At 40.1% G+C, this 22,728-nt stretch overlaps 1 protein-coding gene across 18 annotated transcripts in view; it reads right to left on the reverse strand.

Annotated features, from left to right (window-relative positions):
* Positions 1-22,728, reverse strand: part of PPFIBP2 (PPFIB scaffold protein 2) — a 98,563-nt gene that overhangs the window by 6,639 nt on the left and 69,196 nt on the right. For 10 of the 18 annotated variants that reach the window (XM_088057239.1, XM_088057250.1, XM_088057246.1 and 7 more), the window contains 17 exons: positions 17,626-17,718; positions 14,848-14,956; positions 12,845-12,877; positions 11,065-11,126; positions 10,473-10,548; positions 9,734-9,831; positions 9,473-9,537; positions 9,158-9,226; positions 8,669-8,729; positions 7,115-7,156; positions 5,145-5,292; positions 3,832-3,864; positions 3,089-3,227; positions 2,317-2,445; positions 1,690-1,840; positions 1,418-1,529; positions 111-199 (listed from right to left, as the gene is read on the reverse strand). In XM_088057239.1, the coding sequence (XP_087913365.1) occupies positions 111-199; positions 1,418-1,529; positions 1,690-1,840; positions 2,317-2,445; positions 3,089-3,227; positions 3,832-3,864; positions 5,145-5,292; positions 7,115-7,156; positions 8,669-8,729; positions 9,158-9,226; positions 9,473-9,537; positions 9,734-9,831; positions 10,473-10,548; positions 11,065-11,126; positions 12,845-12,877; positions 14,848-14,956; positions 17,626-17,718 (1,509 nt within the window). Of the gene's footprint in view, positions 1-110; positions 200-1,417; positions 1,530-1,689; positions 1,841-2,316; positions 2,446-3,088; positions 3,228-3,831; positions 3,865-5,144; positions 5,293-7,114; positions 7,157-8,668; positions 8,730-9,157; positions 9,227-9,472; positions 9,538-9,733; positions 9,832-10,472; positions 10,549-11,064; positions 11,127-12,844; positions 12,878-14,847; positions 14,957-17,625; positions 17,719-19,085; positions 19,266-22,728 lie in introns of all 18 variants that reach the window. The other 8 variants (XM_088057240.1, XM_088057258.1, XM_088057241.1 and 5 more) reach the window with 6 other exon arrangements.

Consider the following 22,728-nt stretch of genomic DNA (forward strand, 5'->3'; position numbering starts at 1 on the left):
TCTGTCTTGCAAAAATTCTTTAACTGCTCACGCTCAAAGGAAAATTTTGAAAGTTTTTGCTTATTCTGAAGTTAAAATTGATAAAACCGAGGAAAAAGGATTGTACTTACCACAGTTAAGTACTGCAACATCCTCCCATCTACCCTGGATTCATGAAACTGGTCTTTATACTGAGGTAAGCCAATGTCATCAAGCCACCCTGCAGATGTGAGAGCAATGGGGAACCAAATCCAGATCAGAGAGAGTGAAGCCCTTCTTCCCCTCTTGCCTGGCCTCTTTTGAGGTGTTCAGGTGGCTCATTCTACCTCTTCCCCTTTCCTGAGGACAGCCTCTTGCCAGCAGCCTGGGAGCAATTCCCACCCACCAGCTTCTTGCACGCCAGCCCTGTGATACTTGGCAGGCAGCACGTGATGGAGCTGCAGGATGAAGGATGATGAAGGAGCCTTCAACACCTTCTGCAGCATAAAGGAGCTTTCCCAGACTGAGCCCACACATTCAGTGCCCTGCTGTCTGACAGAGTTCCCCATGGAAGAGTGCAGGAGCCCAGAAATGCAGAGACATTTCTCTGTCTATTCAATTCTTTAAAAAATTGAATGCTATTCAATTCTTTAAAAATTACATCAATCATATATAATATTGACAGAAAGGCTTCCAAATATCCCCGAGCGAGCCAAAATTTGTAAGAAATTAAATAGAAAGTAGAGAAATGTTTAATTTATCACTGAGGTGAAAATATAGATTTTAAGAGGGTTTCACACATGGAGTAAAGATGGAGGAAAAAGGGTGTAGTTTTTAATCCTTCTGCTTCCTTCTTCTCCATGCTTCTGCAGTTTTTAGAAGCACAAAGAATGATTGGTTTAGAGTTGCAGTTTTAATTACGTGAGTAGATACAGAAAACCTATTTGTTGAGATATAATAACAATACACCTGTCTGTAGTTAATGGGGTAAAAATTGGTATAAAGGTGAAAAGACTGCGTGGTTTGGGGCCATTTTGTATCATCAGAAGGAAATGAGCCAGGCTGTGGTGATTTAGGCTTGTGCAGCCAGCCTGGATAGACCTGCCAGGTTTCTGTAAGGATCCTTCAATAAACACCAGAAAGCAGAATCTAATGAGCCCAAGAGCTTTCTTTGAATCATAAAGACTGAGATAAATGGGACTCCCCACGAGGGAGGATCCCTGGGGAATTCAGCCCAAAGGAGGCTGAGAGAAACCAGAGAAAAGTTACAAAGAGCACACCACCAGCTGTGTGTTTGGATGTCAAGAACAGCAACAAAAAAATCCTCAACTCTCCTGTGGTGAAACTTGGTGCTTTTTAAAGGGTGTTTGGTAACTGCTTAAATGTGAATTGGGCTACTCTTTCAGGGATGTGGGAGAAATTCCTTCCCAAACAATTCTGTGAGAGCCCAAACACTTACGTGTCACCCAGATATGATCAAGTTGTGCAGACTTCTCATCTTGTTTCGCATTTATGGCTTTAACGGCCAAAACCAATTTCTTCCTGTGCAGTGGGTGCTTTATTCCCATTTCCTGCAACAAAAAACCATTAGCAAAGAGTGTGCCCTGCCTCTGGCTCCTTTCCTCACATGAGGTAACTAAGAAAATTGGCACTGTGAGTTCCAGAAAGGGAGAGCCAGTGTTTTGGAGGGGGTTGGACAGAATCAGCAGGTATTGAGGAGCAGTGATTTACCTTTTCCATGTCCTGAGGTGTGGCTGTCAGCAGCGTGTGGCCTGATGTCACCCACTGCCGGGCAAAAATCACGTACTGGCCCAGGCCAAAGTCCTCAAGCCAGTTACAAACTCTCTCAGTGCTCCACTGAGCAAACGGGGCATTGTGGTCGCTGGAAAGCACAAGAAATTGGGAAAATCTTAAAAGGAAAGAATGAATGTCCATAGTGGGAAGCTCCTCGTGTGCCAGGGGCAGCACCACCACAAATCTGTCGGTGTGCCCTGTGCTGGGGTCTCCTGGGAATTTGGCAGCCCAGCCACAACCTGTGAATTCACAACCTGAAGAATTTCCTGGTTTCTGTTTGAAAAGAGGGAAAAGGGAATTGCTGAACCCTCATAGCTATGCAGATGAGGAGATAATTATTCTCCTCCCTCTTTAACAAGGTGAAATTTCTGAGGCTGCTGCAGCTTGCAGCTGGAGGAGTGCAGGCAGGGGAGATCCTTGGGATGACTTTTGCTACCAGGGAAATTCTTTCCAGCTGTTGTGGAATTCCAGGTGGGATGCTGGGCAAGCTCCCCAAGAGGAGGGTTTGGCTGTGGGGCACAGCTGGCAGCAGCAGGCTGTGCCAGGGACAGGAGGAGCCGTTACCTCTTCTGGCCTTTGGTGTCCTTGGATCGGGATAAGCGAGGACCAGCCGTGGCGCGGAGACCTCCCCTCCGAAACTCTGCCAGGCCCAGGTCGTCTGCAGGGAAGTTACCTGACTGAGTTCTTCGTATTCTTGCAAGACAAGAGTGCCACGACAGGACTGTTAGCTGGTGACAGAGGGGGTTTGCTCTGCATGGAAACTACAGCGACAACTAACAGCTCCGTTCATCTCCCTGGGAACCGCAAATGCCAAATTCCAGAGGCAGCTGAAGGAGTTCTAGGAAATTCAGCCTGGACCTAACTCTGGAGGGAAAAGAAAAGCTCTGCAGAGCAGCCATAACTCTTTGATCCAATTAATAATGCAGACTTGGGAATGGCTGCTGCTGCTGAAGCAGATGGAGTGGACACAGTGCAACTCTGCCCTGCTTTCTGTTCCGTCCGTTTTCCCTCGTTTTTTCACCTGGTGTCTTTTGCAATGATCAGCTTGCTACAATTTAATTTTTCATGGCTAATAAAACTGCTGGCATGCTAAATTAATAGCATTAAGGTGACAGCAGTGCCTTATTTCTTTCACCAGGATGACGCTGTGAAAGCTCCCAACAATTTTTCCATCCCCTGTGTACACAGGGACACACCCGTGCCATCCCAGAGCTGCTTTCTCTCCCCAGATTTTAGGTAATTCTTGCTACAGATAATTGGAGATTTTGCTGGGAAGTGGCTTCATTCTCAGCTGAAATGCTTTGACAGTGAATAAAATAAAAAAAAATGACCTTACTTTCCCCAGATTTTCTTGATCCCTTTTGGACTCTTTCTGTTCTCTGGCGACCATGGAGACTGTGAACCTGAATCCGTTCCCGAAGAGAGAGGTGAAAGGTCATCTGAGACCACTGTACCATCCATGTTCTCTGTTTCTCCTGGATTAAGAACAGTATTTTAGTCACATTTTATACCAATCATACCAATATTTATACCAATATTATAATGTATGTAAATATATACATATTTATATCAATAATTTTATACCAATTATTGATAAAGGTGCTGTCTGGGACGCTGATGTTTAAATTTACAGAAGTACAGATACCTATAAAATTGTTCTTGTACTTAAAAAAAAAACCAAAAATGAGCTCAGAAGGTGAAAAAGCAGCTGGACATCTAATTAAAAAAAAAATACTAAAATATTGGGTAAAATAATTTTGTTATTTGAGTATTTTCTATTTAACTACACTATCTGAATTCATTTAAAGTCTTCTTGCCTGCTCTTAATACCTCAACTCCTCCACCAAAATCCGTGGGAGTTTTTCTAAATTCAGTGAAACCAGAATGAAACCAGGAACAAGTGTCACAAAAAGAAACCCCACGTGAATGCCACACAGCAGGAGCTATTACTTCATTTCAGTACTGCACCTAAGGAGCTCAGTTGGGATTAGTATTCCACAGGGAAAGGGAGGGGGAAAGGAGAGGAAGGAAGGAAGCAGCGAAATGAGCGTTAAAGTTGCGTCTTGTTGGATACAGTACCTAGCACGGGCGCACTGACACTCCTGACGCGATCTTCAGTCATCCCAAGAGGCAGAAAGCCAGATGGAGAAGCAAAGAAGATACAAAACACCAGCAAAATAAAGTTACAGAAGGGCAAAGTAGTTAAGCTAAGCATTAAAAGCAGGAACAGAAAGAAAATGAAGCAGTTATGCTCGACGTGGAAGTGAAATCTGCATCGGTGTGCACGAGCCCCAAGAACTCTGCACAGATCATCTTAAACACGAAGGGATGAAAATGGATCTGTTTGGGCTTTCCTAACTATTCTTGGAAAGTTTTAGCTCTTTAAGCAAAGAGGTCTACGAAGCCTGAAGCGGATCTGAAATGAAGCAATGGCTGAGATTACATCAAATTGCTCCAAAATACAGAACTGGAGGTGGAATGAATTTAATGCAAGAAACAAAGCAACCTGCAGAACAAAATTCTCTTAACTCAGTGTGTTTAAGAAGCTATTGCTTGTTTCTAGGAAAAGAACATTTTCCTTTACAAGCTCACCCACCCTTGGATAATCCTGCAGTTAAAGACACTCATGCATTGTCTACAAAGAAATCAATCACAAAAAAGCTCTTTCAAAACCTCGAAACAACCACAATCTATTGCAACCTTGAAACTTTGGTGTGCTAGCAGCTTTAGGGACCACGAGGCCTTAAAATAAACCAACCCCCACCAAAGGGGAAAAAAAACCCCAATTACAGCCAAACAAACAACAAAAAATCCCACACTGTAACTTTTAGAGTGCAGAGACTTCAGAATCACAAGGGATGCTCCTGTGCCCGAGCTCCCAAGCTCTTCAGTCCTAAAAAAATACCTGTGCCTCACTCTCAGCACCTTTTTGTCAACAAATCTGTGCTTAAGGTGCCACTGAAAAGAAATTAATACAGGCCTCCACAGGGCTGTGGCATGGAAATATATTTGAAGTTCCAACATCCACAGATGTTTTTTTGCATGTAGTAAACTGAATTTTCACTAGTGGGTCCCCCATAGCTAAGCAACAGACAGTGCTGATAGAGGGACTTTTACCCAAAATGTTCAGTTTTGTACTGTAAAGTTTCAAATGGTGTTGCCAAGTGCAACAGAAAAAAACCCAAACCCTCTAAATTAAACTCATCCTTCACTCCGCCGTGAGCTATGGGAATATGGGAATATTTCTGATATCTGTGTTAAAAAAAATAAATTATAAAAAAGTGGTGAGGCATTCCCCAAGTGACCCATGTGCATTGTTCTGGCCCAGCAGATCCCATCCCAAGCCCTGGAGCAGCCTGGATTTTCCCTCTGGGAGAGGCACAGGTACATACTCAGGCCGGGGACGCCGCTGTCACCGTTGTCACTCGTGCCACATCCCTCTGGGGAGCCGTACATCCCCTGCTCTCCGTTCTGCAGCGCTCGGGGCAGCTTTCCTGGCAGCGTTTGGTACTTGCTGCTCTTCCCCACTGCCTTACTCTGCTGCAAAAGAGGGGAAGAGCAAATAAATCCGGGATCGAATTGCCCGCGGAATCCGCAACGCGCTACGCGATTTCTTGCGGCTGAGGAAAAAAGCGCGGCTCAAAATGCTCCACTCCCTGCAAGTTCTGCTTTAATTAATTTTTTTTAATTTTTAAAAATTAATTTAAATTAAATTAACTCAATTTAAACCCATCCACCAGCTGCCAGCTTCCCAGCAAAAAAACCCCACAGCCTCCCTCTTCTGCCCTTCCCACTCCATCCTCTCTGCTTTGCTTTGAAATAGGTGTTAAATATCACCTGGTTTGGCCATAAGAATTTTTCTAGCTGTCTCCCTTTCCTCCAGGACCCTGGCACTATTTAATGGTTTGCTCTTTCCAAGGTCAACTCTGATAGCACCAAAAATGTTTTAGTTACTTTTCAGATCATTTCTTTCCTCCCCTGTTTTCCACCAGACTTTCTCTGTTTCTGCCTCACTTTTGTATCTCGCTGGAATTTAACCCAAAAACGTTTGTACACCTCAGATTTCCTCAGACATATTTCCCACCACCATTAATAACAGTAAAAGAATCAAGACCAAAGACAAGGTACAGAAATTTAGTTTTCCTAAGGACAAAAAATCTCTTTGCATAGACAGAATTGTAAATGTGAAGTTTTTTTGCCTTTTTTTTTTTAAAAATAATTACAGCCATTAATAATAGCAACTATAAATATAAATTATAATAATGTAATAAATAATAATGTAATAAATAATAATGTAAATAATAATGTAAATAATAATGTAAATAATAATGTAAATAATAATGTAAATAATAATGTAAATAATAACGTAAATAATAATAATATAAATAATAATAATAACAATAATGTAAATAATAATAATAATGTAAATAATAATAATAATAATAATAGAATTGCCAGTTCTATTCCAGAACCTAATTTTCCTTGGTATCTACTTGGGTACCATGTTCCTTTTACAAGGGTAGATGAAATGTTCCCATAAATAGTTTTGAGCCTAATCAGTTACTTTTCCAGGCAAAGCATATGTTTCACAGAGGTACTTTTGACTGCAATTTTGGAAATGGCTTGCTGGCATTTGTCCAGCACTGAATTCAGATGAAAAGATGGACAAGCCAGCCCTGGGGGAAAGCTGTAGGACAGAGATGATTTTTGAGACATGCACTGGACCTGCAGCTCCACCTGATGTTATTAGGGGGAACGGTGTACATCCAACACGTGTTTTGGAATAAACTCACACTGGTAAATGTTTCAGTATCAGAATGGAGGTTCCAGAGGAGAAATTTGCACTGGAAACACACAAATCATATTTATTGTGGAGGAAGGTACAGTGTGCTCCCCCTCAGTAATCCCATTCCAACAAAATTGTCTCGGAACGTTGCCTGTGACAGGAGGATACATTGAATATTCAATGAGATATTCACTGCTTTATCTGTTCTTGTTCCAAGGTCTAGAGGATTCTTTGGATACTACAACTGCAGGCCAGATTCCTCAACTCCTGCTCCTTTTTTTTTGGCAACTGCAGGAGTACAAATACCAAAAATACTGTAAGAGTAGAGAAATTGTGTCTTGCATCACCAGTGTGTATTCCGAGACTGACTGACCTCAGCTTCATGTAGCATATTTTTAGATATAAAAGGAAGAAAGCCAAAGATTTCCCCTTCAAACCTTTACCCTCTGTTTTGTCAGCACTGGAACTATGCAAACATTTTGGAGAGAAGATGAATATAAAACACAAACCAGCCATACCATCACAGCACACCACATCACACCAGAGAATTGTTAGGAAAGGTTGCAGTTAATATACCTCTTGTTCTACAACAGGCTGTGCTGGTTTTCCATCTACATACTATGGAGTTTCGGGGAGGGCAATTTCAAGGTTTTATGGAAAAAAAGCAACAGACAAATGTTAGTATTAACATACATACATGGAACATCAAATCTTACTGCTATAGAGATGGTGCTTAATGTATGGACAATATTTTACAAGGGCTGTTACCTCTTAATTTTGTCTCAATCCAATATTTAATACAGACTGTGTTTGTTCATTCCCCCCTCTGCACAATTCCTGTTTGAGTTCTGTCGTGATCAAAGGAATTTTTGTTATTTTCAGGTTTCTGGGTGGTCCCTTTAGACTGACTTTGAGCTGGGAACGTAAGAGCTGTTTAACAGACCAATATGAAAACAACTGGCATAAAATAACACACACAATCCTGGATGGGTCCAGCTGAAACCATAAAGAGCTCTGATAGAAACAAAGTTATAAAAATTCCACCATGGTTAGGTCAGGGACACCAATGTGGTTTATTGTTTTATTATTATTATTATTGCTGGAAGCAATGGCAATTTGAGCTTTGAGCAGGGCAGAATAACTCCAGCATAAATGTGTAGGTCCAGCCTTATCACAGCATATCACAGAGACAAATCCAGATTTTTTGGTTTAAGACAAGAAAATAACTGAAAGTTAAGAGGAGAAAACATCGGTTCCTCACGGAATGAAATGCTAGTTCTGATTTGTGATGTGTGTGACTACAATCTAATTAATACAGCACAAATTTCACACACTCAGTCACTATCATCTCCAGCAATTCAAGAAAAATATTAAAATATTTAAGAAAATTTTTTAACAATTTAAGATATGAGTGGTATCTGGTTTAAATGGCCTTGCTGGGTGTAGGTAACCTGGTATTTAAGCCTGATTTGAGTACAGAAGGCAACAACAATGCCACAAAGCAGAATTACAGAAGTGCAGAGAAATGTCAGTGTGCATAATGACAAAACAGGACTGGGCACCACAGTCTAACAAGGGAAATTGGGAAGTTTTATTCTGGAATGGAATGAAACCAGCTCCTGCTGCTTGAGCTAAGGCAGCATCACTGCCATCTTCAGGAATGGCATTTGCATCAGAGAGGTAAGGGAAAACACAGCTCCATGCAAACACCCAAAAAGGAATCCTATGTGCAAATACCCAGTCCCAACTTTTAGCTACTTTCAGGATTAGCTGCCTCAATATTTTTGGTCATTTGTAAGTAAAATATATAAATATATATATTTTAAGAACACTCATAAATAAAATAATACTGCACTTTAACAGAATGACTCCTCATTATTGATTGTGTTTCACTTAAATATTTTTGTTTCTCTCAGGGCAAAAACTGAATTTGAAGGTGTGTCCACATGGGTGTGTCAACCAGCTTGGAATTGGGGGTGGAAAAAGAACCTGAGCTGTTTTAGGGCTCTTTCCCCACATACAGAGTTAGTGGTGGTTAAAGTTATTAAATGAATAACAAAAAGAATATTTATACTTGATTTTTGAGCTGTGACATTGAACACCAGGAGCTGTGATGCCAAATAAACCAACCTTTTCCAAGGATTCGCTCTGCAAGTCTTCTAAACTACTTGACTTTTTTTTCTGTGGAACCCTTGAAGAAAGGGACAGGCAAAAAAGCAGCAGTTAATACATGGTTTTTTTTGAGTGTGTCACACACAAGAACTGTGTAAATCACACAATGCCCGCATGAAACACAGCTCAGAGTTAAGAAATTCGTTTATTTTATTGTGTTTTTGGTCTGAAAATTGGAGAACTGAGAGAGATGAAGGCAGAAACTACAACAAGGCATCCTCTGAGCAGCACTGAAAGGCAGCCAGGCCCAGTGGGCAGCTTTAGCCTTGGATCTGTAGATGATTTTAGAAGCTCTTAACAAGCACAGCAATATTAATTTAATAATAATAATTAAATGTAAGAATATTATAATATAATAACAATAGCTCTCTGTGAGCAATGTGCAACATTTAGGGATTTTAGAGAGGAAAACTGGTTTACATTTCAATGGAAGTTACTCATTCTTACCTATTTGTGATTTCCAAAGATTCTTCCTGTTGAGAGGTTAAACTGCTTGAAGGTGCTGGAACACTTCCACTTCAAATAGAAATAAATTTTATGGTTTTAAGGATTACAGTGCATATATCTGCTGATATATAAAAATGCTGATTTATTCCTATAATTTAAACCTTAAGCATCTGAGCATTGCAAACCCCCACGACAAGCAGAGCTTTCACAAGTGCCCAAAGCCAAGAACAGTCAAGACAAGGTGCCAGCATTTAAACAGTCTAAATAATCCAATTTAGCATCACCCACATGAAACACGAGAAAGGAAGGTCTTGCCTGATTTCCATGGCTTTGTGTGGCACTGGAGGGAGCACAGCTGGGGACAATTCTCCTGCAGAGGCCTGGGGAAGATACAAGAGTTTCAATCCTGTGTCTGCTGCTGAATCTACTGTGCCCATACCAAGAAATACAGAAATTCAGCCAGGGCTGAACCCTCTTCTACATTACTACAGAGAAACCAACAGCAAAAAAATCATCTCTCTCTATATATATACACATCTACATACAGCAGAACCTGCTTCTAGAACATCTCTGTACCTCTGCTTTCAGGAATTCTCCTGGAGAATTATTCAAAAGATTCCACTTCCTTAAAGTTGCCTCAAGTTCCTCTTCACTGGCACCAGAGACAGAAGAGCCTGAAAGCATTGGAGAGCAGAAAAAGAGAGAAAAAGGCAAAGTTTGCTCTCTGCAGTATCAGCTCAATAACCCAGAGCATCATGGCTTGCTCCTTGTTTCTTTTGTTTATTTACTTAACGAACATTCTAAGAGAGGTTTATTCTCATTCCCCATTTTGTGCATTAAACACATTTACTCTCATTCTGTATTTTTGTGTGCTAAACACAAGTTTCCATTCTGCCATTCAAGGCCTAAAAATGTTGTTATTATGTCTTGTTAATGTGATGGTGTGCATGGAACAGAACTGTCCCTTCAGAAGGTCAAGTTTCCCAAGGTTAAATTCAGTGCTGAAAATGATGGTGACAACTTAAAATGAGATTGTCCTAAAACCCACTCCACTTCCTACAGAGTAAATGAGAAAAGGGACAAAGATTTATTTTTTTTCCCCCCCCAGATTTTGAAGTTAAATACACAGAATTGTGTGCAGCAAAGTAATGTGGGTTTTCAGTTGTTACTTCCAAACAAGGCTTGTCTAGCCAGCTGTCAGGAAGGGAAATGAGTTCTCCTGCTACCATTTTATGCTGTAAAACATTGCTGATGGTCACAGGAAACACCACATAAACTCAAAATAAAGCAGGAAATTATTCACAAGACATTTTACCATGAGCTGCAATCATTATGTCCTTGACCCTCCTGTACTGGCTTAGCAGAAGTGTCAGCTCCTCTATCCGACGGTCCTGTGGAAAACATGAAATAAATAAAATTCCATTTAAACCCCTTCACTTTTAACTGCAGAAACACTCAACTACATCCCTGTGATTTTCATGAAAACAGGCTCAGTCTTCCACATGCTTGTAAGGAATTTTATCTGCCTTTGTACACAATATTTGCTGGACAATGTGAAATTAGAGATGGAAAGAAACCAGAGAAGTTTGACATCCCAGCTTTTTTGAGAAAGAAATGTTATGAGCCACATTGATGTTCTCCAGAATGAATGCTGCCCTGTCTGGATTCCCCACTAACTAAAAGGAAGTTTTTAGGGATGCATATTATTGTCTGTGATCATATATGAGTGTGCCACCATCCAGGAAAATCCCATGGCTGGATTTATTACCACAAAAGCTACAGCCTCCTGAAGAATTAATCCCTTTTCTCATTTAGTCCTTGCACAAAAAATGTGTTGTTTGGAACATTTCAGAGACTCAAACCCATAATTTCATTCTTAATACGTAGAACAAGGATTATCTTCTCACCTTTTCCTCATTTGCAGCCAATAACGTCTCCATTCCTATCTTCAACCGCTGAACCTCTTGGTCTAAAAATGTTTTAAAATGTTGTAAGAGAAATAAGATTAAAATGTTGTAAGAGAAATAAGATTAAAATGTTGTAAGAGAAATAAGATTAAAATGTTGTAAGAGAAATAAGATTAAAATGTTGTAAGAGAAATAGGACTTGCTATCTTTACTGCAAATAGATGTTTTGTGATATTCTCCCCATGTTCTTACTAACAACCAAAACCATGTCTGTGGCATGGCCAGTGCACAACTAAACTGAATTAAATGTGGATTTTTTTTAAGAGCATTGCACAACACACACATCCTGGTTTTGCTCACAAAAGACTACAGAACACTGTTTTAAACTATGGAAGTCAAACAGTGGAAAAGAAAAGAAACTTTGCAAAAGATGAGGGTGTGTTTGCTGTCATACTTAAGGAAATAATTTTAAGTAGGATTGAAAATACATTCCATCTGAGAAGTAAAGTACATCCATGAACCTGGGAATGAAAAATAACCAAAAACTGGTCTGATACAATGAAATTCTGTAAAATTTTATTTACCTAAATGTTTCAGTGTGAGCAACTCGGTTAAAATCTACGTCACGAGCGAGTGGAGAATTTCCTCCCGCACAATTTAGTGATGTCAAGCCAGTTAAAACACCCTCTCTGAAAATGTGTGAGGTTGTTTATCACACCCCAACTCTGCTGAACCAAATCTCTCATTTTTCTCTGCACAATAACCCCAGCAAGTCCTCCTGACTGAACCAAGTGTGATGGAGGCAGGAGCTGAAATAGTTCCTCTGTTGTAATTACCTCTCAAGCTATTAATTGGCATTAAACCAGACACAACTGATCCCAAAAAAATCCATCAACACAGATATGGCAGCAGGCATGGAGGGAGAGAGGGGAAAGAAAATCAACATTGCCAAAGAGCATCTGTGAAAAAGGGTTTTACAATTTAATGTTGAACACACAATGTCATAGCTAAGCTATTTGAAAAAGCTGTAATTAGTTTTTATTGCAGGGATTCTGGAAAGCACACACCTTGCAATGATTAAGTTTTAAAACATGTAAATGAACCTCACAGGCATTTTCCCAAAGAAGAGACACAGGACATGCACAGGCACAGCCAAATAAAAAACTAAAGCCAGGCAGTGGGAAAGCAACTGGGAGACTTTTCTTACAAAAAATCACAGTCCTATGAATTTCTCTTGATAAATATTAAACTTCAAAAAGGACTGGTGTCAAGGTAGATTTAAGCACACTAAAGCAGATTTTACTTACAATATTCATTAATGTCATCAAGTATGGGGACATTTATTCAGACTATTTTTATTTAATTTACATATATTTATTTAATTTAAATTTAATGCAGTGATTTGAAAAAAAAAAAAACAAACCACAACAACAAAGCCTAAATCGTCCCCTCCAAAGAGAGAGGCTTTCAATTAAATCTGTCTTTCCTGATATTAAATGGGAAATATAAATAAAAGGGTGTAAATGTTAAATTTTGGCTCTGCTAACCTTGACAACATCCCTTTGAAGCCCAACAATTTGATTTGTGAACCTCTGGCCTTTATTTCTGCAGTAAAACCTCGCTGAACAAGGAGCTGTCTGCTTGCTGCAAGCAGTGGGAGCTGGTGTGGGTTACAATTAGACAGCCAGATTTAACAAACACAGAATTATTGCTGCATCTGGGTTAACATTGGTGTGAAAGGAGCAGTGAGATAAAGCCAAAAGGGAATTGCAAGGCTTACGTTTTTCTTTTAGCCTTCTCCTATAAACTTCCTCTACGGTGGTGAGTGGTGAGAGTCAAATAAAGTATGTAGAAAAAGCACATATTAGATTAATTTTGCAATTTAATTAGGATATGCACTCTAGCATGCTACAAGGACATTGACATAATTTTTCAACTTTGAGAAGACCACTTAAAATTCTGATAAATCAGTATTTTAATTTTTTTTTTTTTTTCCCAGAAGGATTGTTACTGTTTCCATTCAAATAGGCTTAAGTATTTTCCTTGAATGAAGCCCACAGGTTTTGTAGAGGGTTTGATTCTTTTGCCACTGGAATCAAGTTTCACCACACTTCTGGAAGCTGAACGCTGCTTAGTGAGCTCTTGATTTACTGTCATACCCCTATCTTTCCTTTGAAACACCATCAATTCTTTGGGAATCTCCCAGAAAATACAAAATGCCATTAGCAGAAGGGTTCCTCTACCGAGCACTGCTGTTAGACAAACTCATTTTTGGGTTAGACATGCAGCTCTCCACATGCACAAGCTGAGTGAGGTCAGCACAGGGAGACATCACTTGGCTGGAATGAACCTCAGGAGGCTCCTGGGATGCCCTGGAAGGGAGGAACAGATGGAAATGCACATCCCAGCCAGGGCAGGACTGGAAAACCTCAGGGAAGAGCCACAGGAGCTGTTAGAGCAGCAAAGCTGGTGCCCTGTGCAAACTGCACACAGACACTCCTGCAAGGGGAGGAAAAGGTCCCTAATTCCATTTTCTCCTGGCCCAGCAGCTGGCAGGAGCCCCAGGGAGTGAATATTTCAGAGCTGTGGATAGATTTCAGTAAATAGTTTACAGTGAATAGTTTTTAGTGAATATTTCAGAGAACTGTGGATAGATTTCAGTGAGTATTTCAGAGAACTGTGGATAAATTTCAGTGAGTATTTCAGAGAACTGTGGATAGATTTTAGTGAATAGTTTACAGTGAATATTTCAGAGAACTGTGGATAAATTTCAGTGAATAGTTTACAGTGAATACTTCAGAGAGCTGTAGATGGATTTCAGTATTTCAGAGAGCTGTGGATAGATTTCAGGGAATATTTCAGAGAGCTGTGGATAGATTTCAGTGAATAGTTTTCAGTGGATAGATTTCAGTGGATATTTCAGAGAATTGTGGATAGTTTTCAGTGGACAGTTTTCAGTGGTCACTTTTCAGTGAATATTCAGTGGATATATCAGAGAATTGTGGACAGTTTTCAGTGAATAGCTTTCAGTGAATATATCAGAGAATTGTGGCTAGTTTTCAGTGAATAGCTTTCAGTGAATATATCAGAGAATTGTGGACAGTTTTCAGTGAATAGCTTTCAGTGGCTATTTCAGAGAATTGTGGATACTTTTCAGTGGACAGTTTTCAGTGGATATTTCAGAGAGCTGTGGCACTGCTGCTTGAGGCCAAAGGCCAAACAAACTGGTTTGTTTACCACTGACCTGTGTCAACAGTGCAGGATTAAACCAGAAACCTGCAATGTCAGAGAGCCCTAAACCAGCCTGGGCTGGCAGGGACACTGAAAATCCATCTGGTGCAAACTTTCATGGGACAGGGAGCTGAATGAGACACAGCCATGAAGAAAGGAAGTAAAGACTGTCTTTTTTTATGTTTTAGGATGAAACATTAGGCTTTTACCCTTAAAAACCAGAAACTCTAAAGATTTTTCAAAGACATTTTCAAGGTATAATTTATAAAAATGAATTCCCATTGGACCACAATGAGTCTTTACAACAATAAATTAAACACCAGCAGAAAAAGTTTCAGGGCCTTGAGGATGCTTGTTTCAATTTGTGCTGCCTCTAGACTGGAATAGAATTTCACACATTGAAGGCCTCTACCAGAACACAGAATTAATTTAATTAATTTTAAGTCCATTCTTGCATTTCTTTGTATCCCTTTGCAATCCTGAGCCAAGCTGCCACCAAAGCAAAGTCCGAGTAGGGTTCTGAATTCTTAATTTTGGTTCTTTTCCTCTTACCTCTTTCTGCCACTTCTGTGTAGGAGGAGGTCCTGGAGAGCTGACTTTGCAAGCGCTCTATCTCTGCATCCTTGAGAGCCAGCTGCTCCTGGAGCTGCGCAATCTCAGCCTGAAAAAGAGCCCAGAAAAGTCAGAATAACTTCCCCACCCTCTGTTTCTGGGATTCTGTCCCACAAACTAGAAGATTTCAGAGCATGCACCTGTGGTTGAGGCCAGTTACCAACTCAGGATATTTCACAAACAGCTGGACATATTTATTTATGCTGCTATTGCTACTAGAGAATTTCATTTTTCCCCATGCAATCAGTTCTTGGAGGAGATAGATATAGAGAAAGGTAAAATTTCCAAGGATTTATGCAGGTAAGGAAACTCTGGAAAGCTCTCAATGCTTCAAAGTTGGTATAATAATAATAATACTACTACTAATAATAATAATAACAACAACTATTATAGGGAGCTCAAACTCTGCATGAAGACCTCTAAAAGATATCAAAGGATTTTTAAACATAGTGGTTATTTTTAATCCTAGTTACTACTTATACTAATAAGTGTATATATATAAATACATAGATACAATATTATTAATATTAATAAAATATTATTAATATCAACAATAGTACTACTAATAAAAAAATAATAATACAATTAATATCAATAATAATAGCAATAAACATTATTATTTATTATTATGATTATTGTTGTTATTATTATTAACAACAACAACAACAACAATAATAATAATAATAATAATAGTAACTGAGAATCTATTAATGCTGAGCCTTCTCAGCAAGATAACAAAACTGTTTTTCCTCAAAACACCAAAGAGGATAGCAGGAAAGCACAGCCTGGAAAGCAACAACAGACATACAACAAAATCCCAGTGTTCATTTATATTTTCTGGAAATTTAGGGCTGCCCCTGGATTTGGATAGAAAATCCCACATGAAAGAGCTCAGCAAGACAGAGGGAGAAGAATTCTGTGATTGTTCAGCTTGAAACTCAGTGATTCTGATCTGGTTTTTGTATTGATGAGAAAAACTGCTACCAGCATATTTTGCTAAGTCAGTTTGGTAAGATTTTCTTCAGAAGTCTCAAAACCTCTGGGCATCAAAGTTCTGCTTTTGCCATGTAAGAGCACACAAAACCTCCTTGCAGATAAAGGACAAAGAAAAAAAAACCACAAACAAAAAGATGGGGGAAAAAGGAAGAAACAAACCAAAGAACAAGGACAAAACAAAAATCATGAATGTGTCCAGTTTCCCAAAATACTAAAATAAAGCAGGAAAGACACAAAACACCAGACAACATTACCCAAATAGGGACAAACACAGATTAATTAACACACAAACTCATTTTGACCACGAACGAAGGGGTTGGACTGCAGGATAACGTCACTGCTCTGCCTAAAATTCCACGTGGAATAGAAGAATCTGCCTTGCTGCACCTCTCAAGGGCTCCTACACTTCCCACTGACTAATATGCTTTTTATATCCAGCCATGGATATATTCCAGTTTCTCATCTAAGAAGCTGGAACAACAGGAAGATAAAAGCTTGAAGACCTCTCCGTACCAGATCTGGGTTTGCCTCCCCTGGTCTATTCGATCTCAAAGCTCTTTTAAAAGCTCTCTTTTCCCTTAAAATCTAATTCTTTGATTATTTTTCTTCTTCCTCTCTCGTTCCTTGTACTTTTCTTCCTTTCCAGTCCTGTATCTTCTCTCCCTCAGTGAGTTTTATGATTCTTCTTTCCCATTTTCCTTCTGCTCCTACATTTTTCCATGATTTCTATCTGTCTTGGCAGCTGGCCACACACTGCTTGAGAAAATATTTTCCCAAAGACTGTTCATCTCCACCACGTCAGAGAAAACATTTTCATGGATTGAAGAACTATTATCTTCATGAGGAAAAAAAGACATGACAGCAACATTCTGTTACTCATCCAAGAATTCTCAAAAGAAAGAAATGTTAATACAAATAATAGCTATTTGTCATGTCTGGATCAAGCTGTCAAGCATTAAATAGAAAATTCAGTTTAATAATTTGAAATGTTTCTCCAAGATTCAGCCACAACTCAAGAGTCAGTCATTGATATAAACAGGGATTGTTACACAAAAGAAAGGAGATGTGATTACAGCACAAGAAGGAAAAATCGTGTGGTGCTTTTTAATCTAGTGGAAAAGGGCTAAAAATTCAAACTAGGAATAGCAGAGAGAATGTTCCACTAGAAAAATTAATTACTGGGGAAAATGATTAAGTATTTAACATGTCAGGTTTGTCCAGATTATGATCCAACAGCTTTGCAGGATTTAAGGTCAACAGGAGTTGATATACACAAAGCAGGTGATCTCATGGTGTATTTTGGGATAAATTTCTACGAAAACAAATTCCATAGGAAGCAAACACCCAATAAACTTTGCATGTCTCTCCAGGCTGGAAAGCGAATCCCACAGAGGCTTGTCACCATTACACAAATCCAGCCTTCAAAGAATCCTTTACTCTGAGCAACTTTTTGCAAGTCAAAATGCCTTTTGTGGTTTCCTAAAATAAGAATTGCAAGGAGCACTTGACTGAAAAGTGCACGGAGGGAGCAAAGGGCACGAAGGAAACCACAACACCTTCAAACCAAGGTATTTGTCCCAAACCTGGTTAAAGAATTCTTGACTTCACAGCTACCCTGCCACAAGGTAAATGCCAGAAAAGTAAATATTGATGAGAAGGGGAGCACATCCCTTCCCAGCTGATAGAAGCCTGCAGTTAGAAAATGCCAAGGACTCTGCTTACTTTAGTCGCTTTCAATTTCCACTCATACTGATTTCTTTCGTTTTCCAGTTCTTCCACTTTAATTTTCAGGTGTCGGAGCTCCTGTAACAAACCCTGCAGAGGAAGAAGAAATTAAAGGTTAGGGTTTTTTTGGGTTTTTTTTCTTTTTTTGACAGATACTAATTTTTGACAGTTCCAAATTACAGCTCGTGCACGAACCACACGGTGCTCAACACTGGAACCGCCACACTAAAAACTGTGACCTACTCAAAGAAGTTTTCCCTTAAGTATCCCTTCTCCCACACCTTGACAGAACTGGATCTTGCCCATTCTAAAGGACAGTATTATTAAAACCTCAATGGAGCTCTGACAAGACAAAATGTCTTTAAATGAACCAAAGAAGGGAAAAGTTTGGGGGAGAATCCCAATTTTGGACTCCTGCACAGCACACACATTGAGCACCACACTTGCATCTTGGATTTCAGTAGGATTTATTTGGAATGACTCCTAGATTTGACTCTTAGATTATTTCTCCAGCCTACAGCTTGTAGTTCTAATAGCCCATTGAGCAGCTCTGCACAAACACAAGTCCAGAAACAACGGCACTGTTTTCAAAATAGGTGTAAAATGCAAAATAGTTACTTTTAAAATATAAACCTATGAGAGGAATTACTGAAAAAAAATCCCCCACAATACAAGCAGATTACTTATGAGTTCTGGGCATGCAAATTTCACCAAAGGGATGTGGTAGCAACCTGATTTGAAGTAAAATATTAAAAGGTTTTTTTCTTGGCATACCAGTATCATTCCACCTTCAGTGAAATGAAACCATTTATGTGACACATTTTTGATCAGGTTCTGTTATGTAAATTCTGGCAGCTCCTAATGTCAGGGAATAAACAAAACTGTGTTGGACCTCCTATTTTAAAAGTACAAGCAGATTATTTTTACTGTGGCTCTTTTGGATAGAAAAAGAAAGGGTAAATGTCAGAGAGTCTTAGCTGAAATTGTTTTATACCTGTGTTAAGCTTTTAAGATCTCCAGGAATCAATAATTTGTGTTTAAGCACAGCTGGGGTGGCATCATCATGAGGAAAAGTAGCAAACTACCAAACCATGCCAGCATGCTGCACATCAGACAAATCCCCAAAACAACCCCACACCAGCACTGCAGACTTACAAGTGAAATGGAAACTGTGAAAAAGCTGAAAGGGGTGATTGGGTTTTACAGATTTCTGTGCTTTGGGAGAGGGCCAACAACAGTGACCAAATTTGTCCCAGGAATTGGGGTGGAGAGTCTGGGGTGGGAGGTTATTTTTTTTTTTTTGGGTCATTTTTTTACAGCACTCTCACTCTTTGCTAATGGAAGCCACAAAGATTAATGCCAAAACATTCCCAGGGCAGGTCTGGTTAGTGGAATTTAGTCTGTGCAAGAGAGGGAAGAGGCAATGCAGGGGATTCTGCCAAGGGTGCTTCTCGTACTTCACACCGAGAGCAATTCTTCTGGCCCAGAGGCTCTACTGCTCCTGCACCAGAGGGACAACCATTGGGGGTCAGCTCTGCTTTCCTATCTTGAGACTTCCTTTCTTGGATCCTACTATTAATTTCCAGCTGCAGTCTACACATCTGCTCCTGCAGGTCACTGATCAGGTTCACAACTGACTGAAAACACGGGAGGAAAGGGGGGAAAAAAAAAAGACAAAAAAATAGACAGGTGAGAAAAAAATTATGCAAAAAAATATATATATATTTCTACAGTTGAAGCACAAAGAACTATGTGAAGCACATCAAAGGCAAACTAAAAAAGGACAGATTATGTGTTTTCTTTCTGATAAAGTAGATGTGAATGAGTATAAACCTGGAATACTGCACAAAGGCAGAGTTTACATGGAGCTGAATCCACATTCCAGCCTAATTCATGATTCTGACTCTGAAGTTAAGATCAGAAACTGTTTTTGGAAAGTTTTACAGTCACGTGAGGGATGATTTGGCACAGATTTTAATATGCTGGCTCAGAGGTAAGCTTTTGCTGAAGTGGGACTTGATTGCATTCATTTGCACTTCCAAAGCATCCAGTGGGAAGAAGCTGCAAAGTGCTCAGCTGGGGCTGCAGCCTTCTCTTTCAGAATTTACAAGCAAAGTAATTCTGTTTCCAGGCCTAGCAGGGGGCAGAAAAATAACTCCATTTCTCCTCTCTATCTGGGCAGGATCTTGACGTGGAGGAGGAGTTAAACAATAGATGCAGGAGAAATCAGGAGGATAACCCAGAAGACAAAATAATTATTTTAAAGTGCATTGTTTTGCTGGCCAGCTTCTTGGATTTGTGTGTATCAGTGGTACACACACACAAAAAATCCAGCTTAGAAAGCAAAGCAAAGTATGAAAATCTAGATGGTATTTCACCTAAATTCCCCAACTCTGTAGCAAAGAGCACTGAGTATTTTTACAGCTCTCACAAGTTTGAAGTGCCTTGCTCTTAGCTTCCATGCACATTAATAACATAAATTTTGTGGTTTCTCAGTCTCCTCAAGTGGAACAAATCTGAGGAGTTTAATCCACCCTCCAAAGGAAAGAAGAAGATTTCAGTGGATGGAACGACAGATGATGTGGCAAATAATTTTATTTATTGTTTTCTTCATTAGAGCTGCCAACAATCCTCCTGTTACCTCAATTCTGCAGTAAAATCAGGAGTCTTAGAGCTGGGGGACAGCAAGGGCAGGAACAGCACCCACAAAGATTTACCTAACTCACACAGAAGAGTTTTATCAAAGTGAGATTTTCCAGCTCACTGAGTTTAAGATGAAATTCAGAAAAGCCATTACATACATTTTACTTTATACAAATGGTGCTCAGTCAGGATCTCAGCATCTGATGCTCATCCTCTTTCACCCAACAAAGCTTTAATGGACATAAATGAGGGTTAGCTTTGGGTTTTTTTGCCATCCTCCCAGAGCAGCTGGGGTTGGAAGGGGCAGGACACACACTCCCATCTCTTCCTTTTGGGCACCAAGGTTTGGTCTGTGCTGCTCTTTGGCACGAGCTCTGTTAACCCCCACGGGGATGTGGAGAAGGGCAGGGATCCAGAATCCAACAGGGATTTCTGGCAGCTGCTCTGCTTGTGGGGACAGGGGGGAACCAGAAACTCTTCTGCTGCCACCTTGCCATCCTCCCCTGTGCCATTAGAGAAGGGGAGAGGGAAGCACTCTGCATCCACAGACTGCCCACAGAGAGTACAGAAATGGCAGAAATCCTCATCCCAGCTGAGCTCCTGCTCCTGCCTTCACAGTTCTTTCCAGTTTTGAGGCAGAAAAGGCCTTTTTGAGGTTCCTCCACAGCACAAACACTTATTAACAATAACTACAGCGCCCTGGTTCGGGTGGGACAGCGCAGCAGACTCCCCAGAGCGAGTCAGTGGCTCAGGTTTCTTTGGAATTGCAAGTAGATATTTAATTCAGAAGTTACAAGAGCCACAAAATACCTGCCAGCAGCTTACAGCCAAGCCCACAGACCTATGCCATGGCACAAAAGGAAGAAGCAGGACAGACAGAAAGTCTCTTTTGTCCACGTTCAGGTAGAGCAGACATCTGGGCAGCCATAAATCTTTTGACAATGCTGCTTCCTCATACCTTGCTACATTAAGAGAAACACATTTTAAAAATTTCTGAGGCTTCTAGGGTAAGAGGAAAGCTACACAACCCCCTCAGGTGAGGCTCCAGAAGCTTTCATGGCATTATTTTGTCAAAAGTAGGACATTATTCCCCAGAAACGGAATGAAAATGACAAAGCCAGGAGTGACATAGCCCATGAACAAGCAGCTATTCTCCTGGCCCCTCTGTAATATATATAAATAAAGGACACTTTATATTTAGCATGTGCTTTTGAAGAGCCAGAGACAAGTGGCATTCAGTGTGAAATCAATACCTTTGAGAGGAGGTTGGAGATGCTTGATAAACTCTTTGCTGCTAGCTAAAACCAAACTTAAATGACAGCTGCACCAGATAAAGTGAAACCAATCTTACACATTAAAACTTGCTCATATTCAGAAGGATGCTTTAATTTGCTCCCTTTCCTCTTAGCCCAAGCAGAAAAATAATTCTGCAGATGAGTTCTAAGTGACTGCAAACAGCTGCTGTGAAATAAGCTGACACAAAATTAGAGTACAGAGAAAACATGGCTGAGCTGAATGATCCTGCAATGCCACACTGAATTTTAAACTTTTTAACCTCAATTCTTATATTTAGAAATCACAGGGTCAACCATGAAGTATCATGAATGAGCTGTTTAAAATGGTTTAACTGCTGGATGCAAAAACCAAGAGCAAACTACAGGCAGACTGGTTTTGTCAAAGCTGTAGTCTAAGAAAGAAAATTAATTAATTCATAAATTTCATCCTGATGTTTGAAATTGCGTCTGTATTGAAAAATTAGTGTAATTTACAGGAAAAGGAGCAGAAACAGGGTTAAATCATTAGAATTCAACTAAACTTCCAATCTGATTGAAAGCAACTCCTGATAAATGAGATGAATGCTTATTGAGGGGAATCTGAAATAAATACACAAATAACTCAGCAAGCAAACCAAAAACTGGTTTTGTTTCCCACAGCTTTCCTTAGAACACCCATTTTTCCCCTGGCAAAGCTTTGCCACTTTCAGCACTCCAGAAACCTAACCCCACCTCGGGGTGGTAAATAATTCAGAGCACGCTCCACACAAGGATTCTCAGCTTTTCCATCAGATCAGGATCCTTTTCCATCTCAGCAGGAACGTGTCCCTGTGGCTTGGCAATGCCACCCAGGCTGCTCAGAGCTCAGCTTTTCCACCCGAGGGGGCACACAAACCTCACTTGCAGAATTTCACAGCTCCCAGGCACCCCCCAAGTGCTGTCCATAAAAACACACCCCAAAATCTGCACTGCTGTCCAGGAGCCAGGCTGTGCCTGCAATGATTGCCAAAACCATTCCTGAATTCCACACTGGGAGCAGGCTGGAGCCAGCAGGTGCTGCTCAGACCAGTGCAGATTTTTGGGAAGCTTGAGAGTGCTCAGGGTGCACGAGGTACACAAATTGAAAAATTTACACAATTTTTCAACTGTGAAAAAAATTTTTCACAATTTTTCAGGTGAAAAT

The sequence above is a fragment of the Pseudopodoces humilis genome, chromosome 7 (assembly GCF_049639895.1).
Source record: "Pseudopodoces humilis isolate 2021_Gansu_Grassland_sample_001 chromosome 7, ASM4963989v1, whole genome shotgun sequence".
NCBI lineage: Eukaryota > Metazoa > Chordata > Aves > Passeriformes > Paridae > Pseudopodoces > Pseudopodoces humilis.